This window comes from Babylonia areolata, chromosome 14 (assembly GCF_041734735.1).
Source record: "Babylonia areolata isolate BAREFJ2019XMU chromosome 14, ASM4173473v1, whole genome shotgun sequence".
NCBI classification, from domain to species: domain Eukaryota; kingdom Metazoa; phylum Mollusca; class Gastropoda; order Neogastropoda; family Buccinidae; genus Babylonia; species Babylonia areolata.
Window position 1 is genome coordinate 22,638,557 of NC_134889.1, and position 25,593 is coordinate 22,664,149.

The 25,593-nt window shown below is 41.8% G+C and overlaps 2 protein-coding genes across 5 annotated transcripts in view; one reads left to right on the forward strand and one right to left on the reverse strand.

Annotated features, from left to right (window-relative positions):
- Positions 1-4,569, forward strand: part of LOC143289546 (uncharacterized) — a 23,210-nt gene extending 18,641 nt beyond the window's left edge. Inside the window, exons 9-10 of the mRNA XM_076598553.1 lie at positions 1,443-1,566; positions 3,815-4,569. Coding sequence (XP_076454668.1) covers positions 1,443-1,566; positions 3,815-3,914 — 224 coding nt within the window. The 3' untranslated portion in view covers positions 3,915-4,569. The remainder of the gene's footprint in view (positions 1-1,442; positions 1,567-3,814) is intronic.
- A 3,341-nt stretch (positions 4,570-7,910) lies between these two features.
- LOC143289918 (AP-3 complex subunit mu-1-like) overlaps positions 7,911-25,593 on the reverse strand; it is a 34,726-nt gene continuing 17,043 nt past the window's right edge. For 2 of the 4 annotated variants that reach the window (XM_076599160.1, XM_076599161.1), the window contains exons 9-13: positions 24,084-24,189; positions 23,083-23,241; positions 20,775-20,825; positions 18,216-18,284; positions 7,911-16,445 (exon numbers count right to left, since the gene is read on the reverse strand). In XM_076599160.1, the coding sequence (XP_076455275.1) occupies positions 16,380-16,445; positions 18,216-18,284; positions 20,775-20,825; positions 23,083-23,241; positions 24,084-24,189 (451 nt within the window). In that variant the 3' untranslated portion in view covers positions 7,911-16,379. The remainder of the gene's footprint in view (positions 16,446-18,215; positions 18,285-20,774; positions 20,826-23,082; positions 23,242-24,083; positions 24,190-25,593) is intronic. The other 2 variants (XR_013056294.1, XR_013056295.1) reach the window with 2 other exon arrangements.

Genomic DNA, 25,593 nt, shown 5'->3' on the forward strand with positions numbered 1-25,593 from the left:
TGGTTAGTGAGTTATATTTAGTTGTCTGCTTGGTCAGTCAGTCAGTCGATCAGTTAGTTAATCCACGGTGCAGACCCTTGTGTGTGTGAACACCTGGCTTAGTTTTTGCCTGGCTTTGTTGGTTGGTTGGCTATAGTAACTTAGCAAGTTAGTCAGTTGTGTGTGTGTGTGTGTGTGTGTGTGTGTGTGTGTGTGTGTGTGTGTGTGTGTGTGTGTGTGTGTTTCTCAATACACCCCCATCCACTTGTACAAATCCCTCACCCATTCTCCACATCCACTGAATGAGTGAGTATGTATGTGTGCATTGAAAGGAATAAATGCGTACATGTCTAAATCGCCTTATTGAGAATAGACAAGTTAGTGAGAAGAAGAACACCAATAAACCAGCAGCACAGTGTATTGTATTGTGTTGTGTTGTATTGTATTGTATTGTATTGTATTGTGTTGTGTTGTATCGTATTGTATTGAAATGCATTGTATGGTATTGCATTGTATTGTTCTGCATTATACTGCATGTATTGCATTGCATCATATTGCATTGTATAATTTCGCATCACATTGCATTACAGTGTTGCATTGTGTTGTATCATAATGCATCATATTGCATTGTATTATATTGTATTACATTTTATTACATGGCAGTATATATCTGCATCACATTTTATTGTATGGCAACACATATCACTGCATTGCTTTGCAGTATTGCACTGTGTTGTTTTGTATTGTATGGCTTCATACCGCATGGCACAGCATGAGATGGCATTGTATTGTATTGTATTGTATTGTATTGTATTGTATTGTCTGGCTTCATACCGCATGGCACCACATGGCATGGCACAGCATGAGATGACATCGTATTGTATTGTATTGTATTGTATTGTGTTGCATTGCATTGCATTGTATTGTGTTGCATTGCATTGCATTGCATTGCATTGTATTGTCTGGCTTCATATCGCATGGCACCACATGGCATGGCATTAGACACACAATAAACCAGCAACACTGTGTATTGTGTTGTGTTGTGTTGTATTGTATTTCATTGCATCATGTTGCATTGCATTATGTTGTATTGCATTGGATATTATTGCATTGCACTGGATTGCACTGTATGGTATTGTATTGTGCTGTTCTGCATTGTATGATATTGGATTACTTTGCATTGTATATCATTGCATCATGTTGCATTGCATTATACGGCATGTATATTGTATTATATCGGCATTGAATAGTGTTACATTGCATTGCATTGTGTGGTATTGCATTACAGGTATTTGTATTATATTGTATTACACTGCATTTTACTGTATTGTATTGCATTACATTGTATGGTATTGCATTGCATTGAACAGCATTGCATCAAAGATATTGTTTGTATTTTACTGTATTACATTGCATTGCATTGCATTGTATTGCATTGTATTGTATTGTACTGTGGGTGACAGGTCAGCGAATGTTCAGTGTGGAGACGGTCCCTTTTCTGTTGTCCGTTGCCAACACCGTCACCACTGACCGCTCAGACTTCAAACACTGCCCCACAGTGGGCAACTACTGGCTCACCTGTGTCAGGTGTGTGTATGTGTGTGTGTGTGTGTGTGTGTGTGTGTGTGTGTGTGTGTGTGCGTGTGTGTGGTATAGACTTTAGGGCGGGGACTGGATGTAAAAAAACAAGAGAGGCAAGGCCTTCAAGACTCACTTGTGATACACTAAAAAAAAAAAAAAAAAAAATATATATATATATATATATATATATAATCGTTAAAATGTGTTCTGTATTTGTTATTATAAAGCTTCGGGTTAAAAGGAAAAGAAAAAAAAAGTCCTAACGGCAGATGCGAACTCCTCGTGTTCGGGTGAGAAGAAACTGTCTTACCCATTACACTATCGTGGCTTCTTAACTGACGTTCAAAAATATAATATTTAAACATGCTTTTTTAAAGGGCGATAAATCGATTGCGGTATTCACAGTGAGAACGCTGTTTAAATCGTGTTATTCTGATGTATCTTGGGCATTCAAAAAATTTTTAAGGGTAATTAAAAATTCTTTTTGAGTCCTCGGTAAAGGAGACGTGGCCATTGCCGCAATCACACTGCATCATTTAGCCGTTTTCTCTGGCTCTAGATAGATGTACCAGTTAGTTACACCTGGTTGACACAGTTGATCCAGTTTCTCTTTTATGTTCATTCTAGTTTTATAGTTTTAAAGCTGATATGAAAATTGAGTATTTTGTTAAACTAATAACACGTAGAGCCAAGTACAAGTACTTCTAAACGTCTTATGAAGTGAAAAGGTCTTCATTTTGAGAAAAGTCAAGACTGGAAATTTTTACGTTTCTGATCAGTTCAAGGGTATTAACTCACATGGTTTATTATTTTTAACTGTGAATTCCGACCGATTCTGTGGATATTTTTATGGTAGTTTGGGGCATAATCCAGTAAGTGATGAGGCGTTCACAAATCTTTCTCTGAATAAGTATTTTAACGGTCTCCTTCTCCAACTTTCCATCACATGTTATCGTGTATTGTCGTCTCTTCTTCTTTTTTTCCTTTTTCTTTTTTTTTCATTACTACTACCTTTTTTTATATCATAATTATTATCTATTTATTTATTTATTTATGTAAGCTTTTTTTTTTTTTCTCAAGGCCTGACTAAGCGCGTTGGGTTACGCTGCTGGTCAGGCATCTGCTTGGCAGATGTGGTGTAGCGTATATGGATTTGTCCGAACGCAGTGACGCCTCCTTGAGCTACTGAAAACTGAAAAACTGAAAGTGTATTGTCGATTGAATATAGGATTGAACGGGCAGGTCAACAATTTGAAACAAAATGGCGTCGTTCGCGTTCGTGAAGAATATGAGCACGCGCTTTGAATGTGTATAAATATGTGTATGCAACTGATTTTTGCCCATGACCTTCATGGCTCAGACAGTAGATCTATAAAGTCCACTCGTCGTATTGATTTTAGTATTTTCAAAAAAAGACCACTTGGGCAAATGAACATTGTGAAAGCCCTGTACACTGAGAGTAAAACACACAAGCTTTTTATGTATTGAGCATAATTTCAAAATGTAATGTTTAAGATAAGAAAGATCAGTTTAAAGCAAATTAAGTCCCCTAGCATTAATTACAGATTAATTTCCCTTTTTTTACTATCTGCACCAGAAACGTTTGCAAAATAAATATAACTTCCATGCTTAGCAAAAGAAGTTCCTGTTTGAGCAAAAAATGATAACAATGACTGCTCTTGTTGTGTCAGAATATCAGATCAAAGTGCCAAGTTTAGAGAATACAAAAAATATAAATATAACAGTAAATGCAGTTTGCATATAATTTGGCTTCTTTTTTATTTTTATTTTTTTTGTGCCCATCCCAGAGGCGCAAAATTGTTTTAAACAAGATGACTGGAAAGAACTGAATTTTTCCTATTTTCATGCCTAATTTGGTGTCAACTGACAAAGTATTTGCAGAGAAAATGTCAATGTTAAAGTTTACCACGGACACACACGCACATACACACGCAGACAACCGAACACCGGGATAAAACATAAACTCACTTTGTTTACACACGTGAGTCAAAAAAGCACACCAGTGCTTATCTATTAATATATTATCCTCGAAATAAATAATTTTGTCTTGTCTTGTCTTGTCTCTCTCTCTCTATATATATATCTATATGTGCGTGTGTGTTTGTATTTGTGTGTGTGTGTGTGTGTGTACACATACGTACATGGATATGTAGAGAGAGAGAGAGAGAGAGACAGACTCTAAAAAGTTACTTCGTGTGTGTGTGTGTGTGTGTGTGTGTGTGTCCATCCACAGGCTGTACTTTCCGCAGCCGTTCCAAGAACCTCCCGCCGACCTTTTGCCCCCGGCTCCCAAGCCTGGCTCCAACTCCTCTTCCTCCTGCGTCATCGTGTGACGCGGCTAAAGAGTCGACGTGACGTCACCAAGAGTGTGACGTCACGACTGAGAAGTGATGAAGTCATGCGAGGCAACGTAGCGCTGCTTGACGTCAAGTTACCCCCACCACCACTTCCACCACCACCACCACCACTTCCATCGCCACCACTCCCACCACCACCATAACCACCACCACCACTTCCACCACCACCATAACCACCACCACCACCACAACCACCACTTTCACCATCACCATCACCACCACAACAACAGCAAAATCAAGAGGCAAATCTTCCTTGGCTCACGTGTGACACCTGTTATGTTGATACAACAACAAAAACCGACCATGCTGGGAGTGGAGGGGGAGAGGGGTGGTGGGTGGGTGTGGGGGAGATGGGGGTGTGGGTTTACGTGTACAGTGTACATGGAACGATCCTTTTTTTTCGCTCACTGTCACAAACCAAGTGTTTTGCCAGTAGAACCCAAAGCTCTGTGTGTGTGTGTGTGTGTGTGTGTGTGCTGGAAGCCGAGCGATTCTATCAGAAATACTCCACACTAATGGATATCGTTTAATTGTTTTACAAGCCTGTTGCAGATCTATCATCGATCAAACTTTGTGTGTCAAATACACAAGTGAGCCAAAACAGGGAAGGAAAGTGGGGTGGAGGGGAGGATGAAGGGGGTTGGGGGGAAGGTGTGTGTGTGTGTGTGTGTGTGTGTGTGTGTGTGTGTGGTGCAGGTGGGAGGGGAGGGCAAGGGGAGTGGGACAAGTCCATGGATCCTTTCCACATTACCACCATTGTTAACGTTACTGACATCATTATTGTTAATAGTAACAACAACAACAACAACAATAATAATAATAACGATTTTCTTCTTCTTCTTTGTATTATTATTATTAGTACTATTATTGGTTTCTCCAATGTAGTGGGAAATCTTTTACAGTTAAGTCTTTTGTGAAGGACTATGACTCTCAAACTAGGAGGCAAAGTTGCACTGGCTCTTAGTGCTGCAGTCCTGGGGGCTAGCTGGCCCTTGGGAACCATCCCAACGCTGACTGTCCTGAAACCCTCTTGGCCGAGAGAGTGGGGATGTAACTTGGGCAAGACACTTTCCACTATAATCAAATTCTAGTCCAGATAGTCAGGACAGTATAAACCCCCCCCCCCTCCCCCGGACGCATACACAACACTAACATTAAAGGCCGATAAATAATCAAATAAAATGCAAAGAAAACGCAGTAACTGGATTATAAACCCAATTTATTTATGTTTCTGTATTTGAAGAGGTATGTTGTCAGACTGGACATAATCATCAGCTTTTCTGTGGAGCAGAGTTGTTGCTTTTCTTCTGTTCACAATACTGCTCAACTTGTGGACTTGATTTTGCAGGAAGAGCTGTCTTCCAGTCGCTTGTGTGTGCTCTTCTACTGTTTGAACTCACTGCGGGACGGCCAGTGTTCCCCCTTTCTTTGTCCCACAGAGACCCCGTCTGATGTGCCGGGACGGCCAGTGTTCTCCCTTTCTTTGTCCCACAGAGACCCCGTCTGATGTGCCGGGACGGCCAGTATTCTCCCTTCCTATGTCCCACACAGACACCGTCTGATGTGCCAGGACGCCAGTATTCTCCCTTCCTTTGTCCCACAGAGACCCCGTCTGATGTGCCGGGACGGCCAGTGTTCTCCCTGTCTTTGTCCCACAGAGACCCCGTCTGATGTGCCAGGACGGCCAGTGTTCTCCCTGTCTTTGTCCCACAGAGACCCCGTCTGATGTGCCGGGACGGCCAGTGTTCTCCCTGTCTTTGTCCCACAGAGACCCCGTCTGATGTGCCAGGATGGCCAGTGTTCTCCCTTTCTTTGTCCCAGAGAGACCCCGTCTGATGTGCCGAGACAGCCAGTGTTCTCCCTGTCTTTGTCCCACAGAGACCCCGTCTGATGTGCCGGGACGGCCAGTGTTCTCCCTGTCTTTGTCCCACAGAGACCCCGTCTGATGTGCCGGGATGACCAGTGTTCTCCCTTTCTTTGTCCCAGAGAGACCCCGTCTGATGTGCCAGGACGGCCAGTGTTCTCCCTGTCTTTGTCCCACAGAGACCCCGTCTGATGTGCCAGGATGGCCAGTGTTTTCCCTGTCTTTGTCCCACAGAGACCCCGTCTGATGTGCCGGGATGACCAATGTTCTCCCTTTCTTTGTCCCACAGAGACCCCGTCTGATTTGCCGGGACGGCCAGTGTTCTCCCTGTCTTTGTCCCACAGAGACCCCGTCTGATGTGCCGGGACGGCCAGTGTTCTCCCTGTCTTTGTCCCACAGAGACCCCGTCTGATGTGCCGGGATGACCAGTGTTCTCCCTTTCTTTGTCCCAGAGAGACCCCGTCTGATGTGCCAGGACGGCCAGTGTTCTCCCTGTCTTTGTCCCACAGAGACCCCGTCTGATGTGCCTGGATGGCCAGTGTTCTCCCTGTCTTTGTCCCACAGAGACCCCGTCTGATGTGCCGGGACGGCCAGTGTTCCCCCTTTCTTTGTCCCAGAGACCCCGTCTGATGTGCCGGGACGGCCAGTGTTTTCCCTGTCTTTGTCCCACAGAGACCCCGTCTGATGTGCCGGGATGACCAATGTTCTCCCTTTCTTTGTCCCACAGAGACCCCGTCTGATTTGCCGGGACGGCCAGTGTTCTCCCTGTCTTTGTCCCACAGAGACCCCGTCTGATGTGCCGGGACGGCCAGTGTTCTCCCTGTCTTTGTCCCACAGAGACCCCGTCTGATGTGCCAGGACGGCCAGTGTTCTCCCTTTCTTTGTCCCAGAGACCCTGTCCGATGTGCCAGGACGGCCAGTGTTCTCCCTTTCTTTGTCCCACAGAGACCCCGTCTGATGTGCCGGGACGGCCAGTGTTCTCCCTGTCCTTGTCCCACAGAGACCCCGTCTGATGTGTCGGGACGGCCAGTGTTCTCCCTGTCCTTGTCCCATAGAGACCCTGTCTGATGTGTCGGGACGGCCAGTGTTCTCCCTGTCTTTGTCCCAGAGAGACCCTGTCTGATGTGTCGGGACGGCCAGTGTTCTCCCTGTCCTTGTCCCACAGAGACCCCGTCTGATGTGCCGGGACGGCCAGTGTTCTCCCTGTCCTTGTCCCACAGAGACCCCGTCTGATGTGTCGGGACGGCCAGTGTTCTCCCTGTCTTTGTCCCAGAGAGACCCTGTCTGATGTGCGGTGGGGTTCTGAAGGGCCCAACCTGTAACTCTGGTCGTTAGAAAGGCGCTGTTCCTTTGTCTTCGGTACGAAAACCACCTGCTTGTAACATTTTATCAATGATGTCAGCAGCAGTGAAACGCTATCACCATTATCTGTTGTTCGCATGGAAGGATTTAATGCTTTGTGGGTGTGACCAGAACATGGGAGTACTGCACGACTGAAGGTTTGAAACATGTCTCTGATGTCAGAGAGAGAGAGAGAGAGAAGTACAATGCTTGCGCACACACACCATAATATCTGAGCAAAACTTGTACACACAGCACCACACTATGTGCATGGGAATACTCACTTACACACACATACATACAAAAAAACAAACAAAAAATACTCAGAGAAACACACACACTATCGCATGTTCAAAACACAAAGAAGAGCAAGCGAGTGGGAAAGAGAGAGGAGAGAGAGAGATCTCCCATAAAAGGTATGGTATGTTTTAGTCTTACCACTTTCATACAGTTCCTCACCCCACCCCACCTATCAACCAATCTGTGATGATCATCTGTGATACAATTCTTTTTATAGCAAAGTATATCATGTATCTTTTTTTTCTTTTCAAACATGTTTGCTTTCAAACTTGTGTGTTGATGTGTGTTGATGTGTGCACCTGTGTCCATGTGAGTGCATGCTCATGGCGTGTGTGTGTTCATGTGCGCAGGGAGGGAGAGAAAGAGGGGGGGGAGGGAGAGATAGAGAGGGAGGGAGAGAGAAAGGGCAAGTTACAACCTGGAAGAAAGGAAAGGAATGGAAGAGAAGGAGTCAAAAAAATCCTAAGTTGGTCTTCCTGTCCTTTATTCTTGCAATTTGTCCCTCAACATCACAAGGTCTGTTAAGCAAACTGGGATGTCCAGTCCAAAAACCAAAATGAAAAATTCACCACCAAAAAACCAACAACACACACAAGCACACACAAAAAGTAACCTGATAACAGTAACAAGGACATCCCCCCCTCACACCTCCAGCATATTTCATTATCTCTGCTCCGATTTCAAAACACAGTCTGTCGAACATTTAAAAAAACCCAAACATTAAGAACAACGATAATAATAATATTTGGTGGTGTTGTTTTATTGATTATCTTTTTGCCACAATTACTTGTGTAGTTTTACATTTTGAAGAATGATGGGTGCATAGCTGAGTGGTTAAAGCGTTGGACTTTCAATCGGAGGGTCCCAGGTTCGAATCACGGTGACGGCGCCTGGTGGGTAAAGGGTGGAGATTTTTACGATCTCCCAGGTCAACATATGTGCAGACCTGCTAGTGCCTGAACCCCCTTCGTGTGTATATGCAAGCAGAAGATCAAATACGCACGTTAAAGAACCTGTAATCCATGTCAGCGTTCGGTGGGTTATGGAAACAGAACAAGAACATTTCCCAGCATGCACACCCCCGAAAGCGGAGTATGGCTGCCTATATGGCGGGGTAAAAACGGTCATACACGTAAAAGCCCATTCATGTGCATACGAGTGAATGTGGGAGTTGCAGCCCACGAACGCAGAAGAAAAAGAGAAGAAGAAGAGAAGAAGAAGAATGGCTGCAAACAAAAACCAACCAACCAAACAACAACAACAAAAAACAAAACAAAACAAAAAAAGCCCAATAACATTAATTTATTTTTAAAGATTAATAAAGAAACATACATTCACCACAAATACCTCATCAGGCTACTTATCTGATAAGAACATTTCCCTATTCCGTTTTTCACTGCATGGCACAAAAAAATGATTATCAAACAGAAAAGACTGAGAGTGTGGCAGACAGACAGACAGGTTAACATAAGGTTAAAGGTCCCATAGCCACTGTCCAGTGCTGGGCATTAGAACGAAGAGGCCCAGTGTTTTTCTTCCGTTGTTTTAACCTTCCTCAACCATTCAGTTACATGTAGAACGAAGAGGCCCAGTGTTTTTCTTCCGCTGTTTTAACCTTCCTCAACCATTCAGTTACATGTGGGTGGTGTGTGAAGTGTCTCAACCATTCATTCACATGTAGGTGGTGTGAGGAAAGTGTCTCAATTATTCATTCACACCTGGGTGGTGTGTGTAAAGTGTCTCAACCATTCATTCACACCTGGGTGGTGTGTGTGAAGTGTTTCAACCATTCATTCAAACCTGGGTGGTGTGTAAAGTGTCTCAACCATTCATTCACACCTGGGTGGTGTGTGTAAAGTGTCTCAACCATTCATTCACACCTGGGTGGTGTGTGTAAAGTGTCTCAACCATTCATTCACACCTGGGTGCTGTGTGTAAAGTGTCTCAACCATTCATTCACACCTGGGTGGTGTGTAAAGTGTCTCAACCATTCATTCACATGTAGGTGGTTTGAGGAAAGTGTCTCAACCATCCATTCACATGTAGGAGGTGTGAGGAAAGTGTCTCAACCATTCATTCACATGTGGGTGGTGTGAGGAAAGTGTCTCAACCATCCATTCACATGTGGGTGGTGTGAGGAGTGTCTCAATCATTCATTCACACCTGGGTGGTGTGTGTAAAGTGTCTCAACCATTCATTCACATGTGGGTGGTGTGAGGAAAGTGTCTCAACCATTCATTCACATGTGGGTGGTGTGAGGAAAGTGTCTCAACCATCCATTCACATGTGGGTGGTGTGAGGAAAGTGTCTCAACCATTCATTCACATGTGGGTGGTGTGAGGAAAGCGTCTCAACCATTCATTCACACCTGGGTGGTGTGAGGACAATGGGAGTACAGTGTCTTTCCTAAGGACACAGCACGAGCCCCAAACCTGGGGATCGAACCCTGACCACTGGATCCAAAGTCCAACGCCTTACCCATTCTGCCACAGCCAGGATCGGTGGAGAAACTCATTGGGAGCTCAGGCCCACAGACAGACAGGCAGACTGACAGACAGACCAACAAATACTGTGAACAAGGAATTCTGTCTGTATGGAATGTGATAATGTGAAAAAAGACAATCAAATAATCCAATCCACCACCCCACCGCCAACCCCATCTCAAATGCATGCGCACATTAAACACACACACACATTTTCTGTCTCTCTCTCGTACACTCTCTCCCTCGGTTTTCTTTCCTTGTTGTTGTGCGGTTAGTCATAAATACTTATAAGTGCATAAAGTCATGGTTTTGTTGTTGTTTGTTTGTTTTCACTTGTTTATGTCATGTTGGTGCATCATCTTGCAACAAGGCATTTTTTTAAATCGCATACTGTGACCTATCAATAATACTGATATAAATCATCTGCCGTGCTGTGACCTTAACCCTGGCTATCAACATTAATCTGCTGTCACTATGGACAGTCACCGTTCTGAGTTTGATAAAAGACTGCAACTCCATAAAGCTTCCCCCTCCCCCCCCTATTTTGCCAAACAGTGACCTTGACCTTTGACCTCACACCCTGTTTCCCTCATCGTCATCAGATAGGGGCTGACTGGGAGGACAAGGTCCTATTCATGCTTCATTCCTGTCAGGTCTGGTTCCGATACCGCTTGCAGTCGCAGAGAAAAATGCCAAAGTGAAAGTTTACCACAGACACTCAAACGTTAAAAGCTCTCCACACACACACGACGTTATAAGATTACCACAGACTCAAATACATTTCATTTCATGATTTCACCCCAATAAGGGTATGGACAATGACTGGAGAAAAAAAACCAAACAGCCCCCCAGGCCCCTTATCAACTCATAATAACCACACTAATCAATACCTCTCACACACTTCTGACAATAACTAAAGGCAAAAGATGCGTCAAATCAAAATGAAGGCCAAAACTACAGAACAGAAGACAACTCAAATTATCAAACAACAGCACAGGCATAAAAATAGTAAATACAAAATAATTTTCTCTTAGTATGACTATGAGGCAGCAAATCACATAAATTTAACACAGACTTCACCTGAACAAAAAGTTCACTTGGAATCAATGCGGTTCTCCGGGTGGAAAATTCAGCACATTCAAATAACAAAAACCAAACTCATCAATAGTACTATTCATGTCACAATATTTCACATTAACCAAGGGATTCCTCCCCCCTCCCCCTCTCCTCAAAGAAAACCAAGACAAGGCGATTACACACAGTCATATTGGTAAGAAACGTGCACCACAAAACTAAGTACATAATGCTATACGAGTTGTTGTGCTTGTCACAGTCTGGTAATAAAGTAACCCCTCAGCTGATAAGCTGCAGTCCTCGTTAGCAGCCAGTGGGTTAAGTACATTATAGCATGCACACACACACACACGTGTAACTGAGCTGGCTTATCAATGAAGAAAAATTACATCTTCCAGCAACAAAATGGGGTGTTACAGAACCTCCATATCTTTCCTATCACATTCAACACCTGGTATTACAGCCTCATACCACTCCACCCCTTAGCTGCATTTAAAAAAAAAATTTTTATTTTACCCTGGGGTCAATCTGGGTTAGCCTTAAATGACCCCCGGGTAATTTGTGGGAGGTTGAGACTGAAGCCCCCCCCCCCCCGCCCCCCTATCCATCCCCCCAGCCCCCACTCTTTCCAACTTAGGTGGCTAGTCAAGACTGACACACCCCAACCAACCCACATCCCCTCCAGTTGGAAATCACCCCCTTTCTATGGGTTTAACCAAACTGTTGAAAAGGGAAGGGAGGTTGTTCTGGGCTAGCCTCTGCTGACCCCCCCCCCCCCCCCCCCCCTCTTCATGGCGATCACAGCTACACCATCAGTCCAGCTGTGGTGATGAATGACGTCGTTTTCTCTAGCACTTCATGGCTGTACAACAGTTTGGTCGTGAGTGGTGTGTCGACAGGACACACATCCTGTCTTGCCTGCTTATACAGGGGTGGGGGCAGCCTTGGAGAATGACACTTTTTTTGGTATTCAAAGTTATTCGATAAAAAAAAACAAAAAAACAAAACAAAAACCACCAAAAAACAAACAAACTTATACTTATTAACCCTTTGATTGCTACTGATGAGCATGCACATCAGTGAACACCGACATCATCTCAGTACCATGTTTTATTTGGATTTTTCTATTGGGATTCACTACTTTTGTTGAGCAAAATCAATTGTGCTACCTAGCAGTACACAAAAAATAACTGTGCACTTTGGTTTCACACCACACCAATCTCATTTCACCATGGCTCAGCAGTTAATGGGTTAAGATGGAAGAATTTCCCATAAGAAAGAGACTGATAACATCTACCACCTATTTTCTTAAGAAAAAAAAAATGGGGGGACAGGGATGTTCCTGTTTCTGTTTCGCCAAACTCCTGGCGAATGAGCTGAAATGTTAAATTCACGCTGACCAGAATCAATTTCTTTTCTTTTTTTTTTTTGGTGTGGGGAGTGGTGGTTCACATGACGGGTGTTTACTGATGTGCAAAGCAACATCTTTAAAATAGTCATGTTTAAGCCAGAAAACTCCCATTTATAATTAAAAACAACAAAACACATATATATTTTTTTTTCCTGATACATTTATCAGAACTTTGTGACCAATGCCGCTGCCAGCGGTACTCTGATGGGGGTGTCTGCAAAAAGCCTTAATGCTGCTTCACCACTGCCTCCAGTTTTGTGCCAACAGTATGTGGTCATTCCTGAGTAAAATGCCACTGATAAAATTTACCATGGACACACATGAAGGTGTGCACGCATGCACACATACTCACAAACAGAAACCACATACACAGGTCGATCCGTTGACATACTCTCACTATCTGTTAACAAACACTAATTCACTCTCTGTGTTTACACACATAATCAAAACCAAACAAAATATAAGACCCCCCCCCCCTATCCCCCGAAAAAAAACACCCAAACAAACAAAAAAACAAAACAAAAAATCTCCTAAAACTGCTGCCACAAGGGATTAAATCAACATTAAATCAAACCATGTTCAACTCACAACAAACATTACCATGAATGAAGCATTCCAAGCACAATAAAAAGAAAAAGAAAAAAAAAAAAGTGCAAACAACCATTTCTGATCAACTAAAACACACACACAGAATTCAAAGCTGGAATGGTCAAACAGATCAACTCAACAACCACCAGTGGGAATAAACAATCAAATCAACATGATCAGAGGGGAAAGGACTGACATGGTCAGTGGGAAAAGGACTGACTGCAAATCAACATGGTCAGTGTGAAAAGGACTGACTGCAAATCAACATGGTCAGTGGGAAAAGGACTGACATGGTCAGTGTGAAAAGGACTGACTGCAAATCAACATGGTCAGTGGGAAAAGGACTGACTGCAAATCAACATGGTCAGTGGGAAAAGGACTGACTGCTAATCAACATGGTCAGTGGGAAAAGGACTGACTGCTAATCAACATGGTCAGTGGGAAAAGGACTGACTGCAAATCAACATGGTCAGTGGGAAGAGGACTAACTGCAAATCAACATGGTCAGTGGGAAAAGGACTGACTGATAATCAACATGGTCAGTGGGAAAAGGACTGACTGCTAATCAACATGGTCAGTGGGAAAAGGACTGACTGCTAATCAACATGGTCAGTGGGAAAAGGACTGACTGCTAATCAACATGGTCAGTGGGAAAAGGACTGACTGCTAATCAACATGGTCAGTGGGAAAAGGACTGACTGCTAATCAACATGGTCAGTGGGAAAAGGACTGACTGCTAATCAACATGGTCAGTGGGAAAAGGACTGACTGCAAATCAACATGGTCAGTGGGAAAAGGACTGACTGCTAATCAACATGGTCAGTGGGAAAAGGACTGACTGCAAATCAACATGGTCAGTGGGAAAAGGACTGACTGCTAATCAACATGGTCAGTGGGAAAAGGACTGACTGCAAATCAACATGGTCAGTGGGAAAAGGACTGACTGCTAATCAACATGGTCAGTGGGAAAAGGACTGACTGCAAATCAACATGGTCAGTGGGAAAAGGACTGACTGCTAATCAACATGGTCAGTGTGAAAAGGACTGACTGCAAATCAACATGGTCAGTGGGAAAAGGACTGACTGCTAATCAACATGGTCAGTGGGAAAGACAGGTGCAACAGCTGAATCATTTGGCTTTTCCACCTGAGGGTCCAGGGTTTGAATCACGGTCATGGCGCCTGGTGGGTTATGGGCAGAAATTTTTCCAATCTCTCAGCTCAACAGATGTACAGACCTGCTGGTACCTGAAACCCCTTCCTGTGTATGCTCTTGCAGAAGATCAACTTTGAATACTGAAGATCCTGCGATCGGCATCAGCGTTCTGTAGGCTATGGAAATAAGAACATACCAAACACATACATCCCCGAATACGGACTTTGCCAACATCAATGGCAGGGTAGCAGCAGCCACACACACATAAAGTCGATATGAGTGAGCGTGGAATATTACTACCCACAAGAAGAAAAACCCCCCAAAAAAATCAGAGTGAAAAAGGATCAAACAAGAGAGCTGATCAGCACAAACTTACCAATGGATCACTTCCGTTAATGCTGCTACTGACCAACACATGGAAAATACTACTGACCACCACACGCACACACAGCCAAGACCCACAGCAGTGGACATCAACTATGGACAATGCTGCTGACAACACACACGCCCAGGGTCTGCCCACTTCTCTCCAGCCACTGTCTGACTGTTGAAGTGCTCATGGACCTGTACACATCACACCCCATGTCCTTACGACGGTACTGACGATGATGATGATGATGACGATGAAGATGGTGACAGCATACAATGCATGCCCTTGTGCCTTCACACATCTTCATCCATTACCACAGGTGTAAATGTTCAGGGACCAAAACACATTAACTCCATGGCAATCTCTCCATCATATGACAACAATGATGATAATGATGATGATGATGGTGGTGACAGAATACAAAGCATGCCCTTGTGCTTGCACACATATCCAGCCATTGCTACTGTGTAAGTTCTCAGGGACCAACACGCATTTACCTCATGTCATACGACAATGGTGACAACAACGATGATGATGAAGATGAAGATGATAACAGCATACAAAGCATGTTCTTGTGCTTGCACACTCTTCAACCATTACCACAAGTGTAAATGTTCAGGGACCAATACACATTAACCCCAAGATAAAGCTCACTGTCATACGACAACGATGATGATAATAATGAAAAAGATGATGAAGCACATGATGACAATTAGCATGCAAAGCATGCCCTTGCGCTTGCACACAACTCCAGCCACTACTGTAGTGCAAACACTCAGAGACCAATACACATTAACTCTCTGGTAAGCTCACTGTCAAATGACGATGATGTTGGTGATGATAATAACGAAGAAAATGAAGCAAAGAGCACACAAACAGTGTCCCTGTGCTTGTAAACATCCCCAGCTGTAACTGTACAGAATGTCCTGTAGATGACTGCAACCCCATGGCAAGCTCAATGTAATACCACGGACATAATTATGATGTTGATAGTGATGATGATGATGATGATGATGATGATAATGATGATGAGGAGTTCAGTTCAGTTCAGTTGTTCAAGGAGGCGTCACTGCATCTGGACAAATCCAGACACGCTACACCACATCTGCTAAGCAGATGCCTGACCAGCAGCGTAACCCAACGCGTTGAAGTCAGGCCTTGAGGGGGTGGGGGGTGGGGGGTGGGGGTGGTGAGGAAAAACAGAAGAAGAAAAGATGATGATGATGCTGATAATGACAACTATGATGATAACAGTCATGATGATGATGATGGCGATAGCAATGATGATGATGACAGTGTTAATGATGATAATGATGACAGCGATGATGACAGCTACAACACAAAGCATGCCCCCTGTGCTTCTACACCAGACATATCAACATTCACCACGTCCACAAACCACAGCCTTTCAGTGTATGTGTGCCTCCGTGTCTCTCTCTTCACAGGGACCTTGATGGTACAACAACAACAATAACATGTATCAACATTCACCACGTCCACAAAACCACAGTCTTTCAGTGTATGCGTTTCTCTCTGTCTCTCTCTTCACAGGGACTCTGATGGTACAACAACAACACATATCAACATTCACCACATCCACAAACCACAGCCTTTCAGTGTATGTGTGTCTCTGTGTCTCTCTCTTCACAGGGACGTTGATGATACAACAACAACAACAACATGTATCAACATTCACCACGTCCATAAAACCACAGCCTTTCAGTGTATGTGTGTCTCTCTGTCTCTCTCTTCACATGGACTCTAGATGGGACAACAACAACAATAACAATGATGAGAACAACAACAACAAAACCAAGCAATCTCAACAGGAGAATCGGCGCAGAAAGAACCGTCTTCAGGTTCGTATCTGGAACTTCCCTGCCCGCGTGACGTACTTCACTCCTTTGAACGGCTTGTATTTCTGTCAGGACACAAGAGAAAAAACAACACAACATTCAAGTTTAACCAATCTCTGACACTTTCAAAATGAGACCACAAAAACAACAACACAACATTCAAGTTTAACCAATCTCTGACACTTTCAAAATGAGACCACAAAAACAACAAACATTCAAGTTTAACCAATCTCTGACACTTTCAAAATGAGACCACAAAAACAACAACACAACATTCAAGTTTAACCATATCTCTGACACTTTCAAAATGAGACCACAAAAACAACAACACAAAATTCAAGTTTAACCAATCTCTGACACTTTCAAAATGAGACCACAAAAACAACACAACATTCAAGTTTAACCAATCTCTGACACTTTCAAAATGAGACCACAAAAACAACAACACAACATTCAAGTTTAACCAATCTCTGACACTTTCAAAATGAGACCACAAAAACAACAACACAACATTCAAGTTTAACCAATCTCTGACACTTTCAAAATGAGACCACAAAAACAACAACACAACATTCAAGTTTAACCAATCTCTGACACTTTCAAAATGAGACCACAAAAACAACAACACAACATTCAAGTTTAACCAATCTCTGACACTTTCAAAATGAGACCACAAAAACAACAACACAACATTCAAGTTTAACCATATCTCTGACACTTTCAAAATGAGACCACAAAAACAACAACACAACATTCAAGTTTAACCATATCTCTGACACTTTCAAAATGAGACCACAAAAACAACAACACAACATTCAAGTTTAACCAATCTCTGACACTTTCAAAATGAGACCACAAAAACAACAACACAACATTCAAGTTTAACCAATCTCTGACACTTTCAAAATGAGACCACAAAAACAACAACACAACATTCAAGTTTAACCATATCTCTGACACTTTCAAAATGAGACCACAAACACAACAACACAACATTCAAGTTTAACCAATCTCTGACACTTTCAAAATGAGACCACAAAAACAACAACACAACATTCAAGTTTAACCATATCTCTGACACTTTCAAAATGAGACCACAAAAACAACAACACAACATTCAAGTTTAACCATATCTCTGACACTTTCAAAATGAGACCACAAAAACAACAACACAACATTCAAGTTTAACCAATCTCTGACACTTTCAAAATGAGACCACAAAAACAACAACAACGAACAACAAACCTAGATTACAACAAAAACATCAACCATTATTCCAGCTGACAAATCACTGACTCATTCAAAACCTGAGACCAGAACAGATTAGATAACAACATTGAAAAAACCTTTGTGGACACAAGAAAAAATAACAAGTTTAATAAATCTCTGACACTTTGAAAATGACATCAGAGTAGGAAACACCCTTGAAAAAAACTGTGGAAACAAGAAAAAAAACAACTATGTTTAATGAATCTCTAACACTTTCAAAACGAGACAAGAACAGAAAACACCGAAAAAACAACAAAAAAACCCCACACTCTGAGGACATGGGAAATATTAAAATCAAGTTTAATGAATCTCCCGCACTTTTAAAATAAGACCAGATTAGAGAACACCCTTCAAAGAAACTTTGTGGGCAAAAAAACACACATATAGACACAGATACACACACACAAACGCACACACACACACACACATGGACACACACATGCATGCACACACACACACATGCACACAGACACACACATGGACACACACACACATGCACACACAGACAGGAACACACACACTCAAACACACACACGGACAGGAAAGTAAAAGGGGTTTCCACTTACCTCCCCATACATGTCCAGCCTGTTGACCTTCAACCCCGACACGGCCATCTGACTGATGGTGAACATCACCTGGAAACAGGTTTAAAAAAAAAAAAAAAAAAAAGCAAAAAAAAAAAAAAAAAAGCAAGTTAGTTAAAGGTCCCACAGGCTTTTTAACTCACTCAGTACGGCCAGTCCTCTCCTCTACACAGACCCCTCGGATGTCCAGTGGGTGTCTGAATGACCCGACCTTTACCTTCCGTCATCAGAATTGTGGTATTTTTTGTCAACATTCACGTCTTCAGTATAAGAGCCTTCCGCTTGCAATATTTTGATGATGGTAATTGGGGTGAAATGCTGTTAATGTCGTCTCTTTCGCCGTTTGTATGGAAAGAGTTAATGGCCAACAGCACAGTGAGTTCAAACCTACTGTGTCTTCAGCTGGGCACCAACAGCACAGTGAGTTCAAACCTACTGTGTCTTCAGCTGGGCACCAACAGCACAGTGAGTTCAAACCTACTGTCTTCAGCTGGGCACCAACAGCACAGTCAGTTCAAACCTACTGTGTCTTCAGCTGGGCACCAACAGCACAGTCAGTTCAAACCTACTGTCTTCAGCTGGGCACCAACAGCACAGTGAGTTCAAACCTACTGTCTTCAGCTGGGCACCAACAGCACAGTCAGTTCAAACCTACTGTCTTCAGCTGGGCACCAACAGCACAGTCAGTTCAAACCTACTGTGTCTTCAGCTGGGCACCAACAGCACAGTGGGTTCAAACCTACTGTCTTCAGCTGGGCACCAACAGCACAGTGGGTTCAAACCTACTGTCTTCAGCTGGGCACCAACAGAACAGTGAGTTCAAACCTACTGTCTTCAGCTGGGCACCAACAGCACAGTGGGTTCAAACCTACTGTCTTCAGCTGGGCACCAACAGAACAGTGAGTTCAAACCTACTGTCTTCAGCTGGGCACCAACAGCACAGTCAGTTCAAACCTACTGTCTTCAGCTGGGCACCAACAGCACAGTGGGTTCAAACCTACTGTGTCTTCAGCTGGGCACCAACAGCACAGTGAGTTCAAACCTACTGTCTTCAGCTGGGCACCAACAGAACAGTGAGTTCAAACCTACTGTGTCTTCAGCTGGGCACCAACAGCACAGTCAGTTCAAACCTACTGTCTTCAGCTGGGCACCAACAGCACAGTCAGTTCAAACCTACTGTGTCTTCAGCTGGGCACCAACAGCACAGTCAGTTCAAACCTACTGTCTTCAGCTGGGCACCAACAGCACAGTCAGTTCAAACCTACTGTGTCTTCAGCTGGGCACCAACAGCACAGTCAGTTCAAACCTACTGTCTTCAGCTGGGCACCAACAGCACAGTGAGTTCAAACCTACTGTCTTCAGCTGGGCACCAACAGCACAGTCAGTTCAAACCTACTGTCTTCAGCTGGGCACCAACAGCACAGTCAGTTCAAACCTACTGTCTTCAGCTGGGCACCAACAGCACAGTGAGTTCAAACCTACTGTGTCTTCAGCTGGGCACCAACAGCACAGTCAGTTCAAACCTACTGTGTCTTTAGCTGGGCACAGGAAACTGGGGCCAGACCAACAGACTTGCTGGAGAGTTCCATGCTTACATGACTTGTAGAAGCGCATCACATGATCCGTGCTCTTGAAGTTGATTAGCTCTCCCAAACTGCGAGTGACAAAGTCAGTCGAGAGAGGCAGAGCATTGGAAACAGCAGGCTTCTTTTTTCAACTTTTTGCTTCATACTTTGGTTTTCTTATTGTATATATGATGGCACTTCATTGTACAGTGTTTTGCTTGTGGCAATGGAGGCTATCAACTGAAGAAATGGAGGAAAGCGCATTTTTGTTGCTTTTGTCTATGTTGTGAATTCGCAGTGCAAATGCGCAAGATCTAAAATGGCCGCAGAAATCTCCAGTGGTCTGTTCTGTCACAGCACCTACATCACATGAAAAGAAGTCAGTCATTAAATAAAAATAAACAGTAGGTGGTCCAAGATAAAGATTAGAAAAATACAACCACCAAAATACAAACAGAAAAAACAAACAGATAAACAAGAAAACAAAACAAAACAAATAAACAACAACAAAAAACCATTCCCCAAACACTTCTGAATTTCCAAGTTATTGCTGGAGAAACTACTACCACCATCACAATTCTTCTCCTCCAAGACGGTTTTTTTTTGTTTTGTTTTTAATTCAGAATGGCATGCTTCCATGTGCACCCACACTATACACACATGCTCACACACTCACATACAAACACATGTCCGCACACACACACACACACACACACACAATCGTACACACACATATCATGCACATACACTGTGTGACACATAAAATACACACACTCACATACATCAAACACACACATACACATATCACATGCATGCATTACACAAATACACACACAAACAATAACAGAAAACCACAATCACACACACACATCACACATGTGCATCATACACACTCTCTCTCACACACACATCATACACACACACACACACACACGCACGCACACACATCTCAAAAAGAAAACAATTACAAACTCACAGTGATAGCAGGGTTTGATTCAGGAATTGCTGCACCTGTCTGCAAACTTATCTGTGGAAAAAAACAACAAAAAAACGTGTTACAAAGCATAACACACACACACACATATACACACACACACACACACCTATATATTACACCCACATACAAATACAATGACACACAAACACACAGAAAAAAAGTGAAAATTACACAAAAAACATGTAATGTCTACTACCAACAGAATGGCAAGAAGCAAAGGACCACATGTGCGTACACAGCAAAGCGCGCACCATCTTCAACTTGCAAATGTTTTGTTCGTTTACCAAGTAGCCAATACCTGTTAGTGTTCCAACACTGGAAGCTGTCTGATTTTATTGGTCAGGTGATTTCATGGTTAGTGAACTTGGTTTTGTTACTTTGTTTCTACCCTCAACATTTCCTTGTCCATTCCGTATTTCTCTTCCCAGTCACAAATGTAACTGAATACAGTTCAAACACAGTCTAATTCACACACCGTAATATTCGAATAAATAAGGTATATTTACCTGTATCCTCTAAATTCAATATAAAAAAAAAAAGGAGAAAATTATTTTTCACACAAGCCACAGTGGTTTATAAGCTATAGATATTACGCAAAAAAAAATTCATGTGAAAAAACACTGATGGGAACTGACTGCACACAATAAACTGCTGACATCAGCACGGGAAATAACATGTGTGCAAACCACAGAGCAACACAGAAACGACAATACTGCTACAACAAAGATACAATATACACAAAATACAGCAATACAAAAATGATAATACTGCTACAACAAAGATACAATATACACAAAATACAGCAACACAGAAACGACAATAATGCTACAACAAAGATACAATATACACAAAATACAGCAACACAGAAACGACAATACTGCTACAACAAAGATACAATATACACAAAATACAGCAATACAAAAATGATAATACTGCTACAACAAAGATACAATATACACAAAATACAGCAATACAAAAATGATAATACTGCTACAACAAAGATACAATATACACAAAATAGAGCAACACAGAAACGACAATAATGCTACAACAAAGATACAATATACACAAAATACAGCAATACAAATATGACAATACCGCTACAACAAAGATACAATATACACAAAATACAGCAACACAAAAATGACAATACTGCTACAACAAAGATACAATGTACACAAAATACAGCAACACAATAACGACAATACTGCTACAACAAAGATACAATGTACACAAAATACAGCAACACAAAAACGACAATACTGCTACAACAAAGATACAATATACACAAAATACAGCAACACAGAAATGACAATACTGCTACAACAAAGATACAATATACACAAAATACAGCAACACAAAAATGACAATACTGCTACAACAAAGATACAATGTACACAAAATACATCAACACAGAAACGACAATACTGCTACAACAAAGATACAATATACACAAAACAGAGCAACACAGAAATGACAAAACTACTACAACAAAGATACAATATACACAAAATAGAGCAACACAAAAACGACAATACCGCTACAACAAAGATACAATATACACAAAACCTAAATCTATCAGCAGTCACATTTCAACATCGTTATCATCATCATTCCCACTGAAGCCACTAAAAGCTTTGTCTTCAGTGACAGAATACAATGAGAAAAGCTTCCTCTGCCATGCTTGCATCACCGTCGTCAGCCTTGTTTTCACTGACACATATGAATCTGGGTCATGCACACACACACATCCACTGACAAACAAAAACACAAACTCAAAACACACACACACACACTCACACAAATATAAATATAAAATCTGCAAATGCATACACTGACGCACATACATACAAACGTACACATACGTGGGCACACACACACTGACACACACACACTGACACACTTAAACATTATATAAACATACACACATACACTGACACACATAACACAAATACACACCCCTACAGACACACAAAATCACACACTCAATTGCACACACAGAAAAACACTGATGCGCATAACAACACACACACGCACGCACGCGTGCTGACACACATACATACAAATAATTATTCACATACATACACACTCTTACACACATACATACAAATATACCCATATGTATACAGAAACAGACACATATGCATAGAAATACACGCACACACACATAAAAATACACACACACAAAAAAACACTGATGCACACAAATATACTGACACAGACACACACACACACAGACACAAACACACAAAGAGACAGACTCACCCCCACCCACCCCCACACTCACGTTTCCTTTGATGCAAGGTAGCCTGGAGGTGTCAATCTTGCCGACGTCCCAGGTCATCAGCTTGGAGACCGGGTCAAACGAATATTTGCCCTGGTTGGGGGTCAAGGTCACGTTCAGCACCGCTTTTGGGAAGGGCACCTCCACCACCACGTTTTCCACCTGACGGAAAAACACACGCACACTGTGTGACTTAAAAAAAAGAAAAGAAAGTTTATTCAGTTCTGAATCTTTTGACACCACATAAACATTCAGGATAATTCTTGTTTTTTAAGTCACAGGCACACAAATATGTGTTTTTTTCAAGAGCCAATTTCTCCATTTCTACTCCTCGGGCACACAAACTTTTAAAAAATCATAGAAAAAAAACACAAACTATGACAGATAGATCCATTCTGATTTTTCTATCTTAATCTTTGATTTTTGAACTTTTAGAAGGTATACAGAGTAAAAAATGATAAATTGCGACTTTAGCCAGGTTTTCGTGTGCTTCATCACACATATATATCTCTCTAAAAAAAATATGTCTATCTATCTATCTATCTACCTATATATATATATATCTCCATCTCTCCCCTCATCCCGTGTGTGTGTGTGTGTGTGTGTGTGTGTGTCTGTATGTGTGTGTGTGTGTTAAGAGTGTGTGTGTGTTAGTGTGTGTGTGTGTGTTAGAGTGTGTTAGAGTGTGTGTGTGTGTGTGTGTGTGTGTGTGTGTGTGTGTTAAGAGTGTGTGTGTGTGTTAAGAGTGTGTGTGTGTGTGTGTGTGTGTGTGTGTGAATGCACTCAACAGACTACTTTCCTTTAGATATGTCCTTGTTTATTTCTGTAGGTGACCATCATCAAAGAAAAATCAGTCTTTATGCATCACTTCAGAATGAATATGTATTACTGTCACACAAATTCACTAACAAAGCGATTTCTTGTGATGCAGTGACAAAATGTTTCGTACATGGAATTTAAGAAAAAACAAATGAAAAAAAAACAAAAAGAAACTTGTAGCTCACTGATTTGCCCATTGTCTGTTTGGGACACACGGTAACGTCAAAGCGACCAGCGCTGCCTTCTCGGAAGCTGATGTTATGACGAATATACAGCGGTATGGCAACCATGCTGAAAATATACAACAAAAAAATGACAAATATACAGCGGTATGGCAACCATACTGAAAATATACAACAAAAAAATGACAAATATACAGCGGTATGGCAACCATACTGAAAATATACAACAAAAAATGACAAATATAGAGCGGTATGGCAACCATGCTGAAAATATACAACAAAAAAATGACAAATATACAGCGGTATGGCAACCATGCTGAAAATATACAACAAAAAAATGACAAATATAGAGCGGTATGGCAACCATGCTGAAAATATACAACAAAAAAATGACAAATATAGAGCGGTATGGCAACCATGCTGAAAATATACAACAAAAAAATGACAAATATAGAGCGGTATGGCAACCATGCTGAAAATATACAACAAAAAAATGACAAATATACAGCGGTATGGCAACCATACTGAAAACATAAAACAAAAAAATGACAAATATAGAGCGGTATGGCAACCATGCTGAAAATATACAACAAAAAAATGACAAATATACAGCGGTATGGCAACCATGCTGAAAATATACAACAAAAAAATGACAAATATACAGCGGTATGGCAACCATGCTGAAAATATACAACAAAAAAATGACAAATATACAGCGGTATGGCAACCATGCTGAAAATATACAACAAAAAAATGACAAATATAGAGCGGTATGGCCACCATGCTGAAAACATAAAACAAAATAATGACAAATATACAGCGGTATGGCAACCATGCTGAAAACATAAAACAAAAAAATGACAAATATACAGCGGTATGGCAACCATGCTGAAAACATACAACAAAAAACAGGATTGAAAAAAAACAAAAAACAAAGGAAGAAAAAAAAAAAAGATGAACTATGAAGTATGGAATTCTGTTTATCATCCTGCAATACATACTGGTAATTGCACACATCTAATGAATAAAGTATACATTGAAAAAATAAACAGCAAGGTACACGGTAGGTACACATTGAAAAAATAAACAGCAAGGTACACGGTAGGTACACATTGAAAAAATAAAAAGCAAGGTAGGAGAGGAGGGTTGGAGTTGTATGGCGACACAGAGCAAACAGGATAGTTAGAGGGCAGAATCAGAGATGGTCTTTGAAATGGACAGAAGTACACTTACAAGAAAATTACTTAAAGGACTTTGTAGAAAGGGAAGCTGCTAATTCAGCAAGAGTACCAACAGATAATAAATGTAAAAAGTCGAAACCACTGTTCCCAGCAACTGTGGATGAAACACTTTCATGTAAGTCCTGGCTTTGTTGACTTGCAGTCAAAAATGATTTGCTGAACTGCAAAATCACGAGCACAAATGCACTGAGTATTTCGACAATGTGTGGTTCTGTGAATTGATTGATTGATTGATTGATATGGATACTTATATAGTGCCTATCCTCGGTTGG